The 17,924-nt window shown below is 39.9% G+C and overlaps 1 protein-coding gene across 1 annotated transcript in view; it reads right to left on the bottom strand.

The window, feature by feature from the left end:
* Positions 1-17,924, bottom strand: part of ARHGAP6 (Rho GTPase activating protein 6) — a 338,151-nt gene that overhangs the window by 37,525 nt on the left and 282,702 nt on the right. The window contains exon 3 of the mRNA XM_010581575.1: positions 6,020-6,091. Within this exon, the coding sequence (XP_010579877.1) occupies positions 6,020-6,091 (72 nt within the window). The remainder of the gene's footprint in view (positions 1-6,019; positions 6,092-17,924) is intronic.

Genomic DNA, 17,924 nt, shown 5'->3' with positions numbered 1-17,924 from the left:
AGTTTCAATGACTTCTCTGAAGTTTCAGCTGGTGAAAATTGTGGTTTCCATCCCACAAACCATAGCAGACTATTAAGAACCAGTGAGGTCTATACTCTAGACCCTAATGAGGCTTTCAATGTCAATAAAGAGAACAGCATACAATACAGCAACTTTGGATAGTCTCCTTAGCACTGTTTTTTTTTTCTTAAGTACAGCTTAAGTGCTGTTTTTGAGCTGCTAAAACCTTGTGACCAAGATCTAATGAGGTGCTTGTACTACCTCTATCTAAATGACAGCAACAGAGTGGGAGACAGCTCAGAGAATAATATGCTTTAAAAGGGATATTTAAATGGACTTAAAGCAGTCTTTAAGTCAACCTCCCCCGCTAGCCAGACTGGGTAACTCTGTTTTGCTAACCAAAATTAATTCCTTTGGATCCGTAGAGGGAGTGATGGAAGCAAGGAAATAAGGAAAATGGAAGCCTTGATCCATAATTGGAATGGCAAAACTCCCTCCATCTGAAGGTTTGTCAAAATCATGCACCAACTCCAGAAGACTTGAGATAAGACAATGTTCTCACAGCATCAGCTCTGTGGCTGAAAATCCCTTCTCCAGGTAGTCAGAGCTCACTAACCTTCAAGGAGTGATATAAGGCCTTTGCAATTGCTCAGACTTTTTCTGTGGGTAGGTCTTTGCTTTAAAAAAAAAACCTGAGAGGTCCTTTAGTTGACTTCAGTATGAATTATGACAGAGTGTTCCTTAAAACAACCTTTTGTATGCCTAGAGAGCATGAGAAACATTTCTGAAGTTTTTAAAAAAGCACAGTGGGGTGCTGGAAAGGCTTGAGAAAAACACGTTTCTGATAAACAATAATAAAAAAGAAACTTCATCTGTTCAGCTCTCTCCTTAAGCTGTGCTAAGAGCTCTCCTTTAGCTGGCATTCTAACATCATGGTAGGTTGAATTACTGAAGAACAAATGCAAATGTTATGAAATACCTCTGAGTATGGCTGGGAAGTAAACATGGAAGACATTTTCAAGAATTTTGAACTAAAGAAAAATCAAACATCTGCTGGATCTCCATATGCTACAGAGTTACCAGGAAGGCCTTTCTCAGAAACTCCACCATATACAGCAGCTCTGCTAAGACCCCACAGATGAACCTCTCAGGTATTTACATTCCACACAGGAACACCAGCAAAAGGGATGAGTCTCAGTTGCTCAACAAATCACGTAGCAAGTGATTATTATTTCTGAGCAGGTCTCTCAGTTCACCTGTAGGGTTTACTGGAACCAAGGCAAAATGGAACTGGTTCACTGATAAAATCTTTTAGGAGAAATCCTTTCTGGGAGGCAACTCTCTCAGGAATGCCTGTGTGTACTTTCCAAGTAGGCATGCTTACGCTGACCCCTGTATCACTGGCAGGAGATGGACAAAAGGCTCCACTTCTGCTGCCGTCAAAATTAGCAGTGAATTTGTAAGGGAACAGTATCCAGCCGCCAGCATGCAGAGCATCCCAAGAATTTCTTATTCCAAGCAGCACTGACATTTTACTGCTCCTCCAGCCTGAGTACTGTTTGTTAGCAGCTAACGCAAATGTTTGGAGACATATGTAGACAGCATGATTGAGAGTTATGATGGCCATTAATAACAAGGAGGCTGAGTAGAGAAAAGCAAAGACACGGAACGATGGAAGCTGAAAATACTGCTTAAATATCTGGGTGGAGTGCTGCTCTCCTGTTTCATCTGTTTACATCCGGCAAGTTTTGCTATATCCTGGTCTTTTGAGTCACTCAGAGATGTAAAAACAATTGAAAAAACATTGTTTTAGAATTTTTCCCCTTTTAATGAGATGATGACAGATGTACCTGTCAAAAAGGACAAAATAAAGATATCTCCTTTAAAGTGCATTCAATTCTACTTTAGTGCCTTTGTTGGCCTTCAGAAGTATAACAGTTTGCTGAAAGTCTCACTTAACAGATAGACAGGCTCATCGACTGATCCATCTAAATAAAAAGTGATGTTAGGAGAGTAAAAACTCCACAGATTGGACCGAGTCCTAAAATACAAGTGATTAAATCTCCAAACAGTCCTAGAAGAAAAGAGTACCATGTCCTTTTGGTTATGTTTTTTTAAGCACAGACACCCAGTTCCGTGGGGTGAGGGAGAAGAGTCTTGGGCACAAATCGGAGAGAGCTGGTACCTCCCCAGAGAGAACAACTCCAGAAGTCTACATCCTAGGGCAGTTCCGTGCACATCAGCGCTAAAGGAGAGGATTTGTCAGGCAAGACCAAGGACACAAGTCCTCCCTGCTTTTTCTCAGGAACTGCCTACACACAAAGATACAACCCTGACTTGTTCATGCCTTGTGCACCCTGCAGCATGGCCTCCATGGTGCGTCCCTGGTGATCAGCACAGTGGCCTTTTTTTCCACCTCTGTGGTTTCCTGCGCCAGGCACATCTCGGTGATCTTTGGCTGCAACCCACACACAGGATCATACCGTGATGCGTGATCATCAGGATTAACCTTCAGGAGCTTATCTAGTCAAAAAAAGACTTTTCAGATGGCATGTACTCCAGACAAGACCTAACAACATGGCCCCCTCAGCTGTTACTTGTCCTGGTACGTGGGGTCTCCCAGGCTGAGATATAGGAAACTCAAAATGTTTGCAACTAATTACATACTCTTCAAAGTGCAACTGTGCTTACAGAAGTGATGCTGAAGGGACAGAAATGCTGTTTGCGTTAAGGCAACTGCAACTCGTCTGCATAAAGTGTTCTGGAAATCAGCTCCCCCGCTTCGCCTCTGACATCCTACAGCCTGGTCTCGCCGTTTCCTTCTTACAGTGGTGCAGCAGGACTAGTTATGAAAAAAAAGAAACCCCACAAAACCCCAAAAAGAAATGGAAGGCATTCCTTTTGGGCCTGAGGACTAGGGACCTGCCCATATGGGTAAGTGCGTGCTCCTGGCCTTTTGTGTGAGCACAACCATGTCCAGAGTGAGGAGTGTTTGTTTTGGACCGGCTGCTCAGAAATGGAAGATACTCTCCTTATAAAATAAATGGTAGAAATGCTCATTAAAAAAACGAGCACGGAACAGACCAGGATAATGCTTGCAGCTCGCTGTGATACAGACGCTGAGGGAGGTGAACTCTGACTTCGGGTGACACAGAGACGACTGTTCAGGGAAGGTGTTCCCAGAGGAGAACAGCTGCCGGCCACCAACTGTGCCAGGCATTGGCATGGCACGATCCAGCACCTTCCTGCTTGCTCATCCCCTCTGCCGTCATGGATTAGGATTCTGCTCAGCAAGTATCTGTGGGCTAGATGATCTTTAACAACTCAGAAGGGCAGAGAAGAGTACACCAGAAACAGCCATGGACAAAAACCCTGAGAAGCAGGGCACCGTCTCCTGCTCTCTGGGCTGGTTTTGCCTCATGTTTTCTGTTGGCAACAAATAAGAGCCAACATGGCTTTCTTTTCACTCTGCTAGCACAACCTGGATGGGAACCTGACTCCTTCCAATTTCCTGGCCCTCCGTACCCTTACTGACCAACCCGACACCCCTGTCAATACAGACATCCTGAAGGAAGGAGAGAAATATAGATTCTGCTGTCTGAGTAGTGCTGGGGTATTTTCTCCTCAGGGGGGTGCTCCTATAATATTTTATACATGGAGAGAACATGTAAGACATCTCTATAAATGAGAATAAGGCAGTGGAAGATGGGAGACGGAGGATAAAAGCAGAGGGGTACATGCTTGAAATGCCTGAAGTTAAAAGAATAAAGAAAAAAAAGGAATTAAAATTAAGAGAATCAGCATAGCGATTTTTAAAAATGCTTGGGTATAGTTAACCAGAAGATAGGAGCAATGCTGAAAAACAGGAAGTAGATAAATATATACAAGGATGAATAAGTACAAAGTGTTGACCTTTGCTGTGGCAACTACTGAGCCCTAACTGGCAAAGTGCACTCAGAAAAATCCACTGGAATAAAAACAGAAAGTATATCCCCAAAGTTACTAAATGAATGGAGTATAAAAGCTATCACTCATGGCAGACACACAAAAAAATCCCGGAACAGAAATGTAATAGCAGAAAATAATATTATCAGTAAGTCCTCAACCAGTACAGTTGGGTAATTATCAGAAAACAGAGGTCAGCTGAAATAAAACAAGGCTATAAGAAAATTACAAAAAAGTACAAGCCAATGTAAGAAAAAATATTGTTTGAAATATCTTTGGCCATAAATAATTTAGAGCAATAAAGAACAACTCTGGGTTAAGCATTTGTATGCATCAGCAAAGGAAGCCATCGCTTCTCAAAGCACTGCACCGAAGAGGCACTGGAGGAGTTCTGGAAGCGCAGTTGCAAAGATCCACCAGGTTTGGCTGACACAGGCAAATCTGGTCTTTGGTGAATTATCAAATCCATTTATTATTGCTAAATTCTCCTCATGCAATGAAAAATGTCAGAACAAAAAGATAAAATATATTTAAACTCTCAGAAGAGCTTCTAAATAGAAACTTTCAAAGGAGACTACCAAAGTTGTGCTACCCATATGGGGGGGAAAGATAAAAGCTCTCAGTGCATCAAAACTTTGTGAGACACAGAATATTTAAAAAAAAAAAAAAAAAAAAGGAAGTGGTTAGCAATTTCCGATGCAGAAGAGGACCCCACAGACTGCTATGAAGATCAGTATCTGGCAAATGCACTAAAAATCAGGGAAGGTTTTGCACAGAACCACGTTGCTTTGCACTTTTAACTGCATGGAGATCTATGGGGAAAAAAACCAAAGAAACTAAGCAACATAATGACTGATTAATTACACTGCAGCCAAATGTAATGCATTGACAGGAGCAGTACAAGACAGATTTTTCCCCAAAAGTGGCTATGAAATCATTAAACCTCTCCCTTAAAGACTCCTTCTGCATGTGGGCTCAGTCCTACATCAAGTAATTGTCATAACAAATGAAAAATTTGGTACTTGCTATGCAACATGAGAGGCCACTGAATTTATCCAAACAAATGTGTCAGGCGACTTTCAGTTTTAGAAAGATTAATGCAAATATTTTCCATAGCAATTTTTAAACCAAGAACATAATAATCCCATATATGAAGTCACCAAACAAAACATTTTCTGCCTGACAAACATTCACAGTAACTTTGAAATGGGGATGTTCATTTTTTTCAATGGAATTTCAAAGTTCCATCCTTCTGCCAAACTAGATTACAAGCAATAACATCAGAGTAACCAAATCACTTCTCTTGTTATAAATTTACGTGTTTGTACGTGTGTTTGTGAAACTGGGGTGCTGATGCTGAGTTTTACTACCACTGTTCCAGAACTCTTTTCCAGGAGGGAATACAAAATTAGATGCACAATTACTTACATGCATAAAAATGCAATTTCAGACACACTTTTCAGGTCTCAATGTCTAGACTTAGTTCAAATGGCTGCAAATTACAGGTCAAGTCCAGTGGATTAGGACCCAGCCCATAAAGCTGATTAGTGTCCAAACAAAAGAGTACAACCATGTCTGTAAATCCACGTCACATGGAGTCTATTAAAATCCAACTGATCAGTAGCACTGAAGCATTTATATATTTTAAACAACGGCTATTTTCATAAGGTTAAAAAAAGAAAAGCAAACCAACTGACTTGCTTGGGCAGGGCTGGGTTTATGTGCTTTACAAACTGAAAGAGGAGAGTGCAAATGCAGGTAAACAACTGGATCGTGTTTTCCAGACTGCACTCTGCACTGGATGGTGAAAATGGGGAGAAAGAACAGTGAAGAAAAGATGCAGTCCTTTAACTCCTCCTTTTCTCCCAGAAATAAGCTTTCAGTTGAAGAGATCTGGGTTATACGAATAACAAATAGAAAAGATAAGATGTACTTTTCAACTTGGAAACAAGTACCTAGGCAGTACCTCAGCTCAGTAACATTCTCCTACTCCAGAAACTATTCATTTAAGACTAAAGAAATCTCATATGCAAAACTAAGACCCAATCAGTAACTACGTACTCATTTTTTTTACCTTTGTCTCTGTTCTTCTCCTTTCCTAATGAATCCAGTTTCTTTCTTAATGATTTCTTCCTCTTTTGTCCATCTGTAAGAAGAAAAAAGAAAAAAAAAGGGGAAGTGAAGAGAAAGAATGCTGAACAAACTGCTGCACAAGCTGTAGGAACACGGAATGAGATGGCCATGGCACTTGGAGTCAGGAAGGGTGTGGGGTACATTTCACAAAGGTCAGGGTCTGTCACAGACCTTCAGGCTGAAGGAGTGCTGCTTTGTTCACCCAAATGCCGAGGTTGTATGGGTGAACCAAAACATACCCCTCTGCATGCTGCTGGGCACATCTACGCGAGTGGTCACACAGCCCACGTGGCAGAATGGAAAGCTAATTTTGAAGACTTAACAATGGAGGTTTGTTGCTGGACGCTCTTGATAGCAAGGTACCATAAACCTAAAAGGCACTGGTTAGCCCCCATCCATTGTCACAAGACTGTGATTCAGGTGTGGAGCTGAAGGTAGTATTTGAAGAGGGAGGATTACTGACCTCCAGGATAAATTCTGCATACCAGTCATACCACTTGGGTGATAGCTGACCACCTTCACATGACCCATCTGATCTGAACTCACACCGGGAGCTTGCAGTTTGGTACAGCATGTCTAGATTAGTTCACATGGATTAGTCGCAGAGAAATTATTGTTCTGACACCCTATACATCATCCAAGTTTTCACTAAGGTATTAAGGACCAAAGATTTTAAGCAACAGTGTAGGCAGGTTCATTCTTGAACCAATTATGTAAAAAGATTGGCTATCAGTATTTCCTTCAGCAGCATCTTTTATAATGAAAAGTCAACAAAAATGCATTTTATTTATTAGGTCTCAACAAATACCAGGGATTAAGACATGGGCCTGCTTTAACTTGTACCCTTTGAATTTTTTTAAGTTCCAAAGCAATATAAAGGGTCTAACATAGGGACGAATACTAATGCTAATATAGGCACCACTCTGGCTAAAAGTCAATGAACACATACCTTTGCCTTACTGGTTTTGTAATATGGCAAAAACTCAAAACCGAACACATCCTATCTGTGTTTCACCTTTATGGTAAGAAGGTCACCAAATAATCTGCCTCAACACATTTTTCTAGTTATGTAAGCCAGTGTCTTAAGTGGTCTTTCACAGTAGGGAACATACCACAGAGGAGTGAATTGGATCTTTGTCAGTTAACTCTCATCTTTGCAATTAGGGGTTGTGAGAGAACACAAGCCATTTCCCCATAGTTTTCCTTCAACTCCTGTTGAAAGCCATGCCCAGAACATTACTTAACAGACAGCTGGACAAATTCTGACTTTTTCATAGCCAGTTAATATCCTTTTACTTTAAAATTAACATCTCTTTTTAACTTACGTAACTGTGGTTTGATGTACTCCACTCACACACTTGCACTCTGCATTTATTTAGAGTGTATTTGCTCCCAACACTCACTTAACTGTAATACTCAGTTCCTGCCTCTTGAGGTAGATTGTCATCTGTTGGTTATATTAATTCTCCTTTTTCCACACCTGCTCCGGTAAGAATTCATCTCTCTGAAATAAGGCTGACTAGAATGGGTAAGGTATTCCGGATGAGAGTTCAGCAATGTAATGGTGGTAATTCATTGCCTGATACGGTCTATGATTAGATTTTCCTTTTTTGTAGCCGCATGACAAGTTCATAACTCAAAGTCATACTTTGATTGATTAATATGCCCAGTCTTTTCACACCTTCTGACATTTCCAGTTGATAAGACTGAGTTTATTACAGAAATTCTTCTTTCACCTCTTGGCAATATGAATAGTCGGTAGCCTGCCTACATACACCTGACAGTACCACTTGTTTTCATAGGGTTCCCTACTACCACTGTGTTCTGGCTTTATATATATAAAATAATTTTCAAATTTTTTTCATAATATAAATTCAAATTACTGCTTCACAGTAGCCTTTTGATAAATGACTTACTTACATTTCTTTGGAGTCTTAGAGCCTTATTCTCCAAAGACCCATTTATTGATATTCTGACATTCCCCTGAAGTCTACTGAGACATAAAAATGAGAACAAAAGTCAAAATTGGATGCAAATATAGTGTTTTGGTATTATACCTACACAAAGGCAACTTCTGGAGTGTCTTAGTGCTACAAAGTGAAATACAACAGAAATACACAAAAAATGAGTGCTATTCCATATTGAACACAGGAACAATGGCACTCATATCCACATGGAGAACAGGTTTACAACTTCTAGGGCCAAACTATCAATGCTTTCTCATGAACCTTGTTCTTAATGGGTGATTCTTTCAACTCCATCGATGAAGTAACTCCTCAGTAAATGACAGGCTGAGACAATGTTTGTCCATTTGTCTCTGCAAATCTTGAATTTTGGATACAAGTGATGCTCAGGCCCAGAGGAATGTAAGAAGCAGAAAGCAGTTCTGGAGATGGACAAATCAGAAAATACAGGAAAGAGTCCACTCTGTGCACTCCTTAACAAAGAAAGAGATCGCAGAGCGATAGAAGAGAGACACTTACCTTGGGCAAATGGGTGCAGTTCCACTGAAGGCAGTGGAGCTATGACCATTTAGATTTACAGTTTACCCCATGGCAAGAGAAAAAAAGAGTTGCACATGAAAATAAGACCGAGAGGAATCTCAGTGAAAAGCTAAAGCCCAGGGGATCTCCCAAGAGCTCTGAGGTCAGTTCCAGTTCTCATCCGCCCCAGCAAAAGACGTGATTAATTACAATCTATATTCTGTAAAAATAAATATGTTTTGAAATGACTGTTGATTTAGGTTACATCACGCATGAATACTGCTGAAATATTCATAACGTGCTTAAAGACTTATGCAACTCTAGCAGTTTTATGCCTTAAATGAACCCAATTCATAATAATAACGCTTAGAACTTACCATTTGCAGTGTGTTTTGAGTATATAATATCTAAAGCATTCTTGGGAAACAGGCAAAGCATTATTACCCATGCATAATACCTACTGTACATTTTAAAATTAATTAGCAAATATTATGCAAAACAGTATTGTATCAGCCCCAAATGCTATTAAATATGGCCTGCTATTTTAATTCACATTAAATTCGCATAATTCCAAATTAAACATTTGGAAATGTTTAAACCACAAAGTGATAAATGCTGTTGGGCTTTTATCCAGCCTTTTGTGTATATAGTTATCACTTAATGTCATGTTTCTATATATCAACAATATATTGCTCCTCCAACAGATTCCACTCAAGAATATTAGCAAGATGAGAGTAGTACTCAAAAGACAACAACTGTCAAAGTGAAGGAAGCTGCATTTTTTTTTCTTTGTTAACCCATTCTGGTTTTTCTGACAAACACCCGCACAGACGGCTGTATAGTTCAGTTTTTTTCAGAGATGAACTTGGTTTGTTCAATGCTTACTAATTTATGTGTTCACTGTATTTTTCACTGCAATACATACATCACTCTCTGGGCATCTATATATTAAGACTAGCATGATGAATATTTAAAAGACCAAAAGTCTAGAATCAAACTCCTGAGTGCATATTAAATTGCTACATGACCTGTTTTTCCAAAGTGGTGAGCACTTCCAGGTTCAGTTAATGCCAAAAAGACTTTTCTATCTGAAAAATTAGGTCATCTTTTTAGGACTCTGTCAGCGAACCACAGCCTACAGAATATAAGAGTATTTGCACTGATACACCGACTTGGGACAAGAATTGAGGAGTTTGAATTCTGAGATTATTATTTTTGAAATTTTGGGTTAAGGCTGAAATTCACCTGCAGTGTCACCACTAACACCATTTAATCAGCAGTTACACTCTCAAATCCCAGGTTTTATACAGCCCATTTCAGGGCCTAAATTTCACCCTAAGTGAAACCATGGTTCTCCAAACTAGGTAATAAGCAGCCATTTTCATGCTGAGGATATATAAATTTCAGCTCTAAAAGTTAAAAAAAAGGAAGGAAAGAACTCTGTATTTTTTTAATGGAAGATTGCTCTGTTGCTTTGCACAAGACCACCTACCAACACTACATACAACTCAAAGAGAGAGTGCAGGCTGAATCCTGTTACTATTACTCACTTCCAGTACTGCTTTACTCATTTTAAAGTTATGGAAATCAACAAGTCTATTTGGTAGGTACAGGTATTGCTCAGCGTAAGTAAAAGCATCACCAATTAGGTATAGGGAATTTGTTCAAGATGACAGTGGCACACCTGGAGTTAACATTCAGGAACTCTTGGCCACGAGTTTCATATTATGTCACTTAATAGTCACTATACTCTGAAGGCCTAATCCAGTATGTTTTTCATAATTAATATAAATGCAGTAAGAGGTACAACAGCTCCTGAGCTTTCTAAGTCATTTTTATGACACTATTATAGTATTAGGCTTCAGATCATGGAAAGTACCCTGTCAATAAACTTGAATTGAACCTATAACAAAAATATGATTCTTGAGCATTTTCTTTCCTTATACATGGGCTTGTGGATTATCTGTAAGAATGGATGTTCCTTCTGGGTTACTTACATGCAAGGACACTTTATTCATTAATCAAAACCAAAATTCATAAATTCAAACAGAGACTTTAAACTAATTTAACTCAGTAGGTTTTCGACAAAAGAGATCCTCTGTTGCTTATGGGGTTACTGAGTAAAAAGAACTCCCCTCCCCATCTATTGGAAACTTCCTTTCCTTATGAGAATTGTGTTTCTTGTCCATTTAGGGAAGAAAATTTGTCGTGTTCTACAATTACGGGTTATTTTCACACAGTATAAGGAGAGGACTTATGTGAGAGATGAATATCATACCCATAGCTCATTCACCAAAACAGAAACAGATGAAAAAGTTGTGAGATTTCTAAAATACTTCTTCATAGTAGTTATATTAATGGCCATTTTCCCTTAATAAGCATTAGTAATTGGAACTAATTGCATTTAAAGAAAAAAAAATATAGAATCTATTTTCTAAAAGCATAATCCATTTTGTCTTGAAAATTACTACCAATGGCACCACAAAGCACCAAGTCTGACCTCTCTTGAGGACTTGTTGGTTTACTTCACTCATCGAGGGCGACACATTTCCCAGCCGCCAGCCTCCTGCACTCAGCCTGCGAGCTGAACGTCAAGCTACAGTCTCTCTTGCTTGCGCAGTACTGCAAGTAATAGAGCCTCTGGAATCAGAAAACACTGGTAAATTCTGTTGACAGAGCACAATAAAGACGAGACTGTGCTTCATTCATTGATTCCTGCACTGTGTTTGTGGTTGAAGTTGCTTCTTTGGGTCACTATACAAAGCAAATTTGCTCTGAAGGCACGCTTGGAGCTGCTCTACTGAAGACGACGGTGCTCGTTTTACTTAGCCACTTCTGTGACTATAAATGTCCATTCTGAAATATTTATTTAGATTAACTTGTTGTTGAAATGCTCTGTCCCCACGCAGTAACTTCCAAAGCACTGCCAGCTGCAGCACAGATGAAAGGTAAACAATTGCAACCAGAGAACCAGGGGCTACAGATTTTGGCACATAAAACACCATGAAAACAGAAGGGCTGAGCCTACAGATATTTCCCACCACTCTCTTTCTCCATTTCACCTATCCTCAGCAGTACATGCACAAGGAGGTCTCCATCAGCAATGCAGATTATTATATTCCTTCAGAAGCCTTGGACTACACCCCTGTTTCTCCCACTGTTTCTCCTTATGGTCTACATTGCTCTCTTTATTTCACATTGACTTAAATCAGCGCTCCTTCGTGCTCGACAGCCTGCAGCTGATGGAAGAAAAGCCATTATTTGTTCAAGTGCATCCCTCAGCTGCAGCCCTGACCTTCCAGTTGGCAGCCAGCTCACACGTGTCCACCTCAGCTCACGGAGCCGGGTTCGGGCTGCCCGCCACAGGCACCACAAACACCCCGGAGGCAGCTTCCCTCTTATGTGCTGCTTTCTCTGATGCAGCGAACAAGCTTCAGCGTTTCCCTCTCTGGGAAGTTCCCGCTGAACGCGTTTACGGCAGAAGAAACAGCGTGAAAAGGGCAGAGCTGAAGTCAAAGCCCGTTCTTCGGGAGAAGGGCTGCAGCTCACCACGGGCTGTGCACAGGCGGGACGGAACGGGAGCCGGAGTGCTGGAGCGCTCTGGGCAGGAGCCCTGGACCCAAACCCTTCCCAGGGCAACGGTGAGAAACTGGGTGAGGTGTGGGAAAGCCAACCGTGTAGGAAACTACATTCTCAGCAATACACAGTGTATACAATACCACCACTTGAGAAAACCCACAACCATCAGAGAAAAGTATGCTTTTCATTCTCTTCTTCCTCATCCCATCAGACGCTTTGGTAACCTGCTGCCAGTGCATCTTCTTCGGATATGGGCTTCAATCCCTTTAGGCTAAGGCATTACTGATTGTTAAAATGAAACACAGGAATTACAAAGTCCAAATGTGCAACTTTAAGTGATGCAGCAGCTGGAAGGTTAAATCCTGCATTATACACAAACTCTTTACTGTGGAACTGTAAGAATTCAGTCATACTGGTATATGAATTAATTTATTTATCTAGGAAGTATTCATAAGTTGCCGTGGAACCTGCCTAGAAGGCAAAACTGCTGGAAACCTCACCTGCTTCAAAAGAAAGCTGCATCCCTACAGGGACCTGAGTTTTATTAATCAAATTACACTTTACGATAACCTTTTGTGACTCTGATACAAATTAAAAACCCACACAACGAAAAAGACCCCAACCCTTCATAATTTGCTTGCCAGGTATTAATAGAGTTTTGATGCTGCACATCTATTCTAAAGGCAAAGGTGATATATCAATTTACACCAGCTGAACATATTATCAGTAGACTATCCTGTCTTTTAGGAAAATGCATCTAAAAAGCGTAGTTCCAAACCAGAATCAAATCTGTTACAAGTGAAAAATACACCGTTTCTATTGAACCTTATTCTCAAGGTCTACTCCTATCAGAAAGAGTCATGTCCCAACTTGCTGAACAAAGCATGTTACATGTTGGAAAACAGCAGGATACAGATATAGACTACAACTGTAATGAGATAGGTATGAACCCTTCTCCACAAAAAAAAGCTTACTTTGGGCAATGTTCTAATTCAGATAGTCAATTCCTGTCCATAGAGGAATCATAAGAAAACACAACATTTCAGTTCCACTTGCCTACACCTTCCCTAGTATATCAAGTATATATGTTGAAATATGACAACTACTTTGGTATGTACTACACAGGATGCCTGCCTTCAGTTCGTGCATGCCATGAGTAAATATCCCTAAAAGATCAGAATTTTTAATTATTTCAGAATTTTTCAAACCACCACACCAAAACCAAGAATAAAGTTCCCTACCTTCCCTTTTGATTTTTTAATGTATTCTTTAATCTTTTCACATTTAGACTCTTGACTACAGACAATTGTGTTTGTAAAGTTTAAAAAAAAGTATTTTCAGCTATTTTGGCATTTACTGGAGTGAAAAAAATAGACAGCTTTACATCATTTAAATACTTTTTTAACCTACCCATACATTTAAAATGGCCATATTACATGAACTCTGAGGAACATGATATTCAGTGAGTTCTACAGAGGAAATGAAAAATCAGAACACTAAAGCTATAACTGTTTTGGAGCTTATTGGTAGTTGCTAAACCTTTAGCTGGACCTAAGGAAACCAGCTCATTTTGACATGAAAATAAACAGTTGCTCAAACTTTTTTTATGCTAGGATGAGGGAAACTGCTGCTGCTGCCATATATAGAAGGGACGATGGAAATAACTCACCCAAACAAGCACGTGAAGCTACCTGGCAGCCTTTAGAGGATTACAAAGGAAGGGCCAAATGCCCTTGTATGCCCTTCTGTGGCTGTCACTGCAGAGTACCAAAAAGCAGGTGGATCCCTGGAAAGGGAGAACAGCTAAAGATGCAGGATGCCAGGTCTGACCTCCCTGTGCATAGACAGTCAGATTCTCAACTAATACAAGCTCTGCTTGCTTCAGTGCCTACATTAGCATAGGATTTCGTGTGTCACAGGAAGTCCCAAATCACAGTAGTCTAATAAAATAAAACAAAACAACAACAACAAACCCCAAACAAAGTGGGCCAAAGGGTAACTTGCTATACATTTTTCTCCAGAAAGGTCTTTTGATGGAGCACATGCCTCGTGTCAATGCTGGAAGTAAAAAATGTCTCCAGGTGTACTGAAATTGGAGGGAACCACTCCTTCTATACTTCAAGGCAGTATTTGCTATACTGAGACTGATGACAGGATTCACCGAACAGTAATGTGAAGTAGCAGGTGCAAGACAAAATATAGACACTGTATTTTTTCACATTGTAGCAGTATCTGTAGCATGTCAGGAGTTTCCCTGGACTCAAAAGGTAGGTAAGATCCTAACTTAAACAGATTGTGGTACCTCAGGGACTTTGCTGATGCCCTTCTCTCTACACGGAAGGTACTCAGAAACCACGATGATGGGCAGAGGTTTAAAAGCTTGGAGAAAGACTGAACATCCCCTGCTTTGGGATAACTGACAGTAAAATAGGTCAAAAACTGTCTATGCTACTACATCAAAACAACTACAGTAGTAGAAAATATCTTAGCTGTACTTAAAAAAAAATCAGAACACCAAACCCCAAACAAACAACAAACAGGAGCCTTGATACTGTAGTCTGAGATAGGAAAAATGCAAATAACAGCTCTAAAACTGCCTTTAGTCCACTGGGGGCAGGGGAAAATTGACTGTCTCCAGGCACTGGTTATCTAAATAGTCATTTTATAATATGGAGTGGGGAGAGTAGTTTGATGCCTTTTCTAGTCAAAGTCACTCTTGATTTGATAAGGAGGAGAACTGCCTTTAATTCCCACAGCACGGGGTGGGCTAGGGGCAGATCAGACATTAAATTACCAGCATTTAGCCGGCACTGAACTTTTTGTGTGTTGGTAAACTGGCTTGCACGCCTGTACTGGCAGGTGAAGCAGCAACCAAGTTTCTTTACATCTCCCTTAGAGCTTTCCCCCAGGGTTGCTCTCGGCATGAGCACGGGTTGAGCTCTTCAAACGAAGAGGAAATTCCCCCAACTCTCTGGAATTCAGGGTACCTGCCGGTGGTCACAGAGGTGGTTCGGGGCATCCAGGTCCCCCCTATCTTCTGACCATCGCTTTGTTGTTATGAACCCTTCATACAAGTCTTTCCTCAGACTTTCACCTTAAAGAAGGAGCTGTGCAAGAAAATAAAACGGCCTTCATAACTTGCTCCCTCCAGGACTAATTAAACTAGTCCACAATATTCCTGCTCAGAGCCTTGATGAAGAAATGAAATGAGAGGGGACCCTTTAGTGCAAGGAAGTGAAATCCGAGTACAGAAGGTCTCTCGCTGGACAGGTTGATGGCCCCAATAATTGAGATGCTCTCCTTTTGAAAAATGACCAATGGATTGTCTTTCTAATAATGTTTCATTGTAATAATTATCTGTCCTCTCTATCATCAATCATCTAACTTACATACTTTTTTTATTAATAAACAAGAACAGGTGTTGAAAACGTAAACCACACAGATAAAAGCCATGATGAGCTCTGCAGAGAACACTTGGGTCAACTTCCTGCACAGAAAGAGTCACATAGACATTTGTCTAATCTATTCTTATAAACCTTCAGCAGGAGATTAGGTCTCCATTAAATCTCGAGGTAGCCTTTTCAGTGTAAAAGCCTAATACAAAGATATATATAGTACCACAGCTCTGATAAAATAAATCAATCTGTAGTCACCTTGTCTTTCCTAATCAGTATTGAGAGACATATCTTACACTTCTGGCACCAACCACAACAACTCCACTGAAACCATGCCTTTGAAGAAACTTTAGAAAGTAACCCTTCAACCTAAGGCAAGAAGAAATCCTCATCAGAAATACTTCCCTAATGCACTTTTGAAAGGAGCAATACACTTAACAGAAATAAACCTGACTTTCAACTGAAATTTAAAAGCTGTACACCCGAAGAATACACATATTAAAGCAAAGCTCTGCCGAAGGCAAGTAGAACATGGAAATTAGTAGGCTGCAATGTCAGTATTCTTAATAAAGGTTCAAAAGCTTCTCACATGGGATATATTTTTTGGTATTTATTCTTTGACTTTGAATGGTAATAAAGCACAAAATCTTAAGTCATTATAGCATCACAACACACTTAGGTGGATTATTTGCAAAGCACAGGACAGCCTAGTTGAGTGTTCAGAAACAAAGGGCCGGTACTACATCAAGTACCAAGGACAGATGTGGCAGAACACAATCAAGAATACCTCTGTTACACTAGTGTTCTCACAAAGATATAGAAAACAAACAAAAAGAATCAAATACACCTAATTTTGCAAAACAGTGCTTGAGAGCCTCTGTATATGCATTTTGCTTCCTAACACTGGTTCACTCAGGCCATGTGTTTGAACTTTTCAACACAGCCAATGGTCATGATTTCAAAACAGAAGCTGAGATTTCCATGTGGCACACTAATACAGCCAAAATACTGAATGCATTTATTCGTACTTACAGTCAATAGCTATTTCAAGTGTGCTATTATGGAAATTACATTGGATAGGAATTTTTGTATGTCTCAGAAGTAATGTCTAAGCTCAACAGGACTGCATATCAAACGTATGCATGCAGCAGTCTCCACATCTGGATTTGTAAGAGCAGTACCCTAAACTCACAACAGTCAGCATCTAGATAAGCAACTGCCCTAATAATGAAGACCTCTGGTCATGATTCCGTCTCCAGTAACTGTGTCTCATGACATCTGTATATGGACATGTGGATCATAATATTTCCCTATTTATCTTTGGAGTTTCAGCAAGATCTCTTCCCATCATTGTGATACCCACTGAAAGACTCCTGCCTTTCAGCACTCCTGTTCAATGAGCTCCGCAGCAAAGCATTCCTTCAACATCCATCCCTGTCCCCATTCCCTTCCTCTGCCTTCAAAAAATACACCTACACAACGGGTAGATTCTTGGAAGTTACACAAATCTTTCCTTTAAAGGTGTCGCATTATGCACTGATTTTTCCATGTTCACGTTAATGGTGTCATTGATTTCAGCAAGAAGCTTAGCATTTTCTACTTCTGTTCTGTATTCATACAGCACTGAAGAAAATGCATGCTGCTTCTTGATCAAAGCTCCTAGCTATTTACCAAAATAGAAACTAATTATTAAAAAGGCAAACTTTTTTGTTTGTAGTGAGTAAAAACATTTGCTTTTAAAACTGTTAGCTTGTCTCTAACTGATGGAATAGATATGCTGAATAAAGTCTTCCTGTTGTAAACAGACATGTAAAACCTGCTACGTGATACAAGAAAATCTTGGAAATCAATTTGCTGAGCATTACATACAGTCTTTTATAAAAAACCTGCCTCATAGCAAGATTTTAAAAAGGAACAGATCACTAAAAACTTTCTCAAGTTTTGAAGATAATAATTTATTTCCCCTGTTCTACCATTAGAAAAATTACATTCTTGCAAGCTTCATGTATTTCCATTTTATTCTTGTCTCAGTGGTGGCAAAAAGTCAAATTCAGAAAAAAAAAAATCACAACAAGAAATTTCTACAAATTTCCCTATTGGGAGGGAAAAACCAAAAACAAAACCAAAAAACTTTTTTGGCTTGCTTATCTCCCTGCCTAGAAAAGCTCCTATCACCTTCACTTTGATGAACTCCTGTGTAGCAGAGTGCAAGGCTGCGTGCTCTTACAACCTCTACCCAGCAGCAGCTGAGACTTCTCCCAGCTTAAAACATTAAATCAATTTCATTTTCTTTTTTCCAGACTGAGGAATATTGTTTTTATTTTCCCAGGAGGAAAAATATATCCTCAGAAAAATCCATGTTTCCATGAAAAGTCTGAATTGGGGGGGG

Source organism: Haliaeetus leucocephalus, unplaced genomic scaffold (assembly GCF_000737465.1).
Source record: "Haliaeetus leucocephalus isolate CR32 unplaced genomic scaffold, Haliaeetus_leucocephalus-4.0 Scaffold795, whole genome shotgun sequence".
Lineage (NCBI taxonomy): Eukaryota > Metazoa > Chordata > Aves > Accipitriformes > Accipitridae > Haliaeetus > Haliaeetus leucocephalus.
The sequence above is the reverse complement of the archived record's forward strand: the minus strand, read 5'-3'. Positions and strand labels throughout refer to the sequence as shown.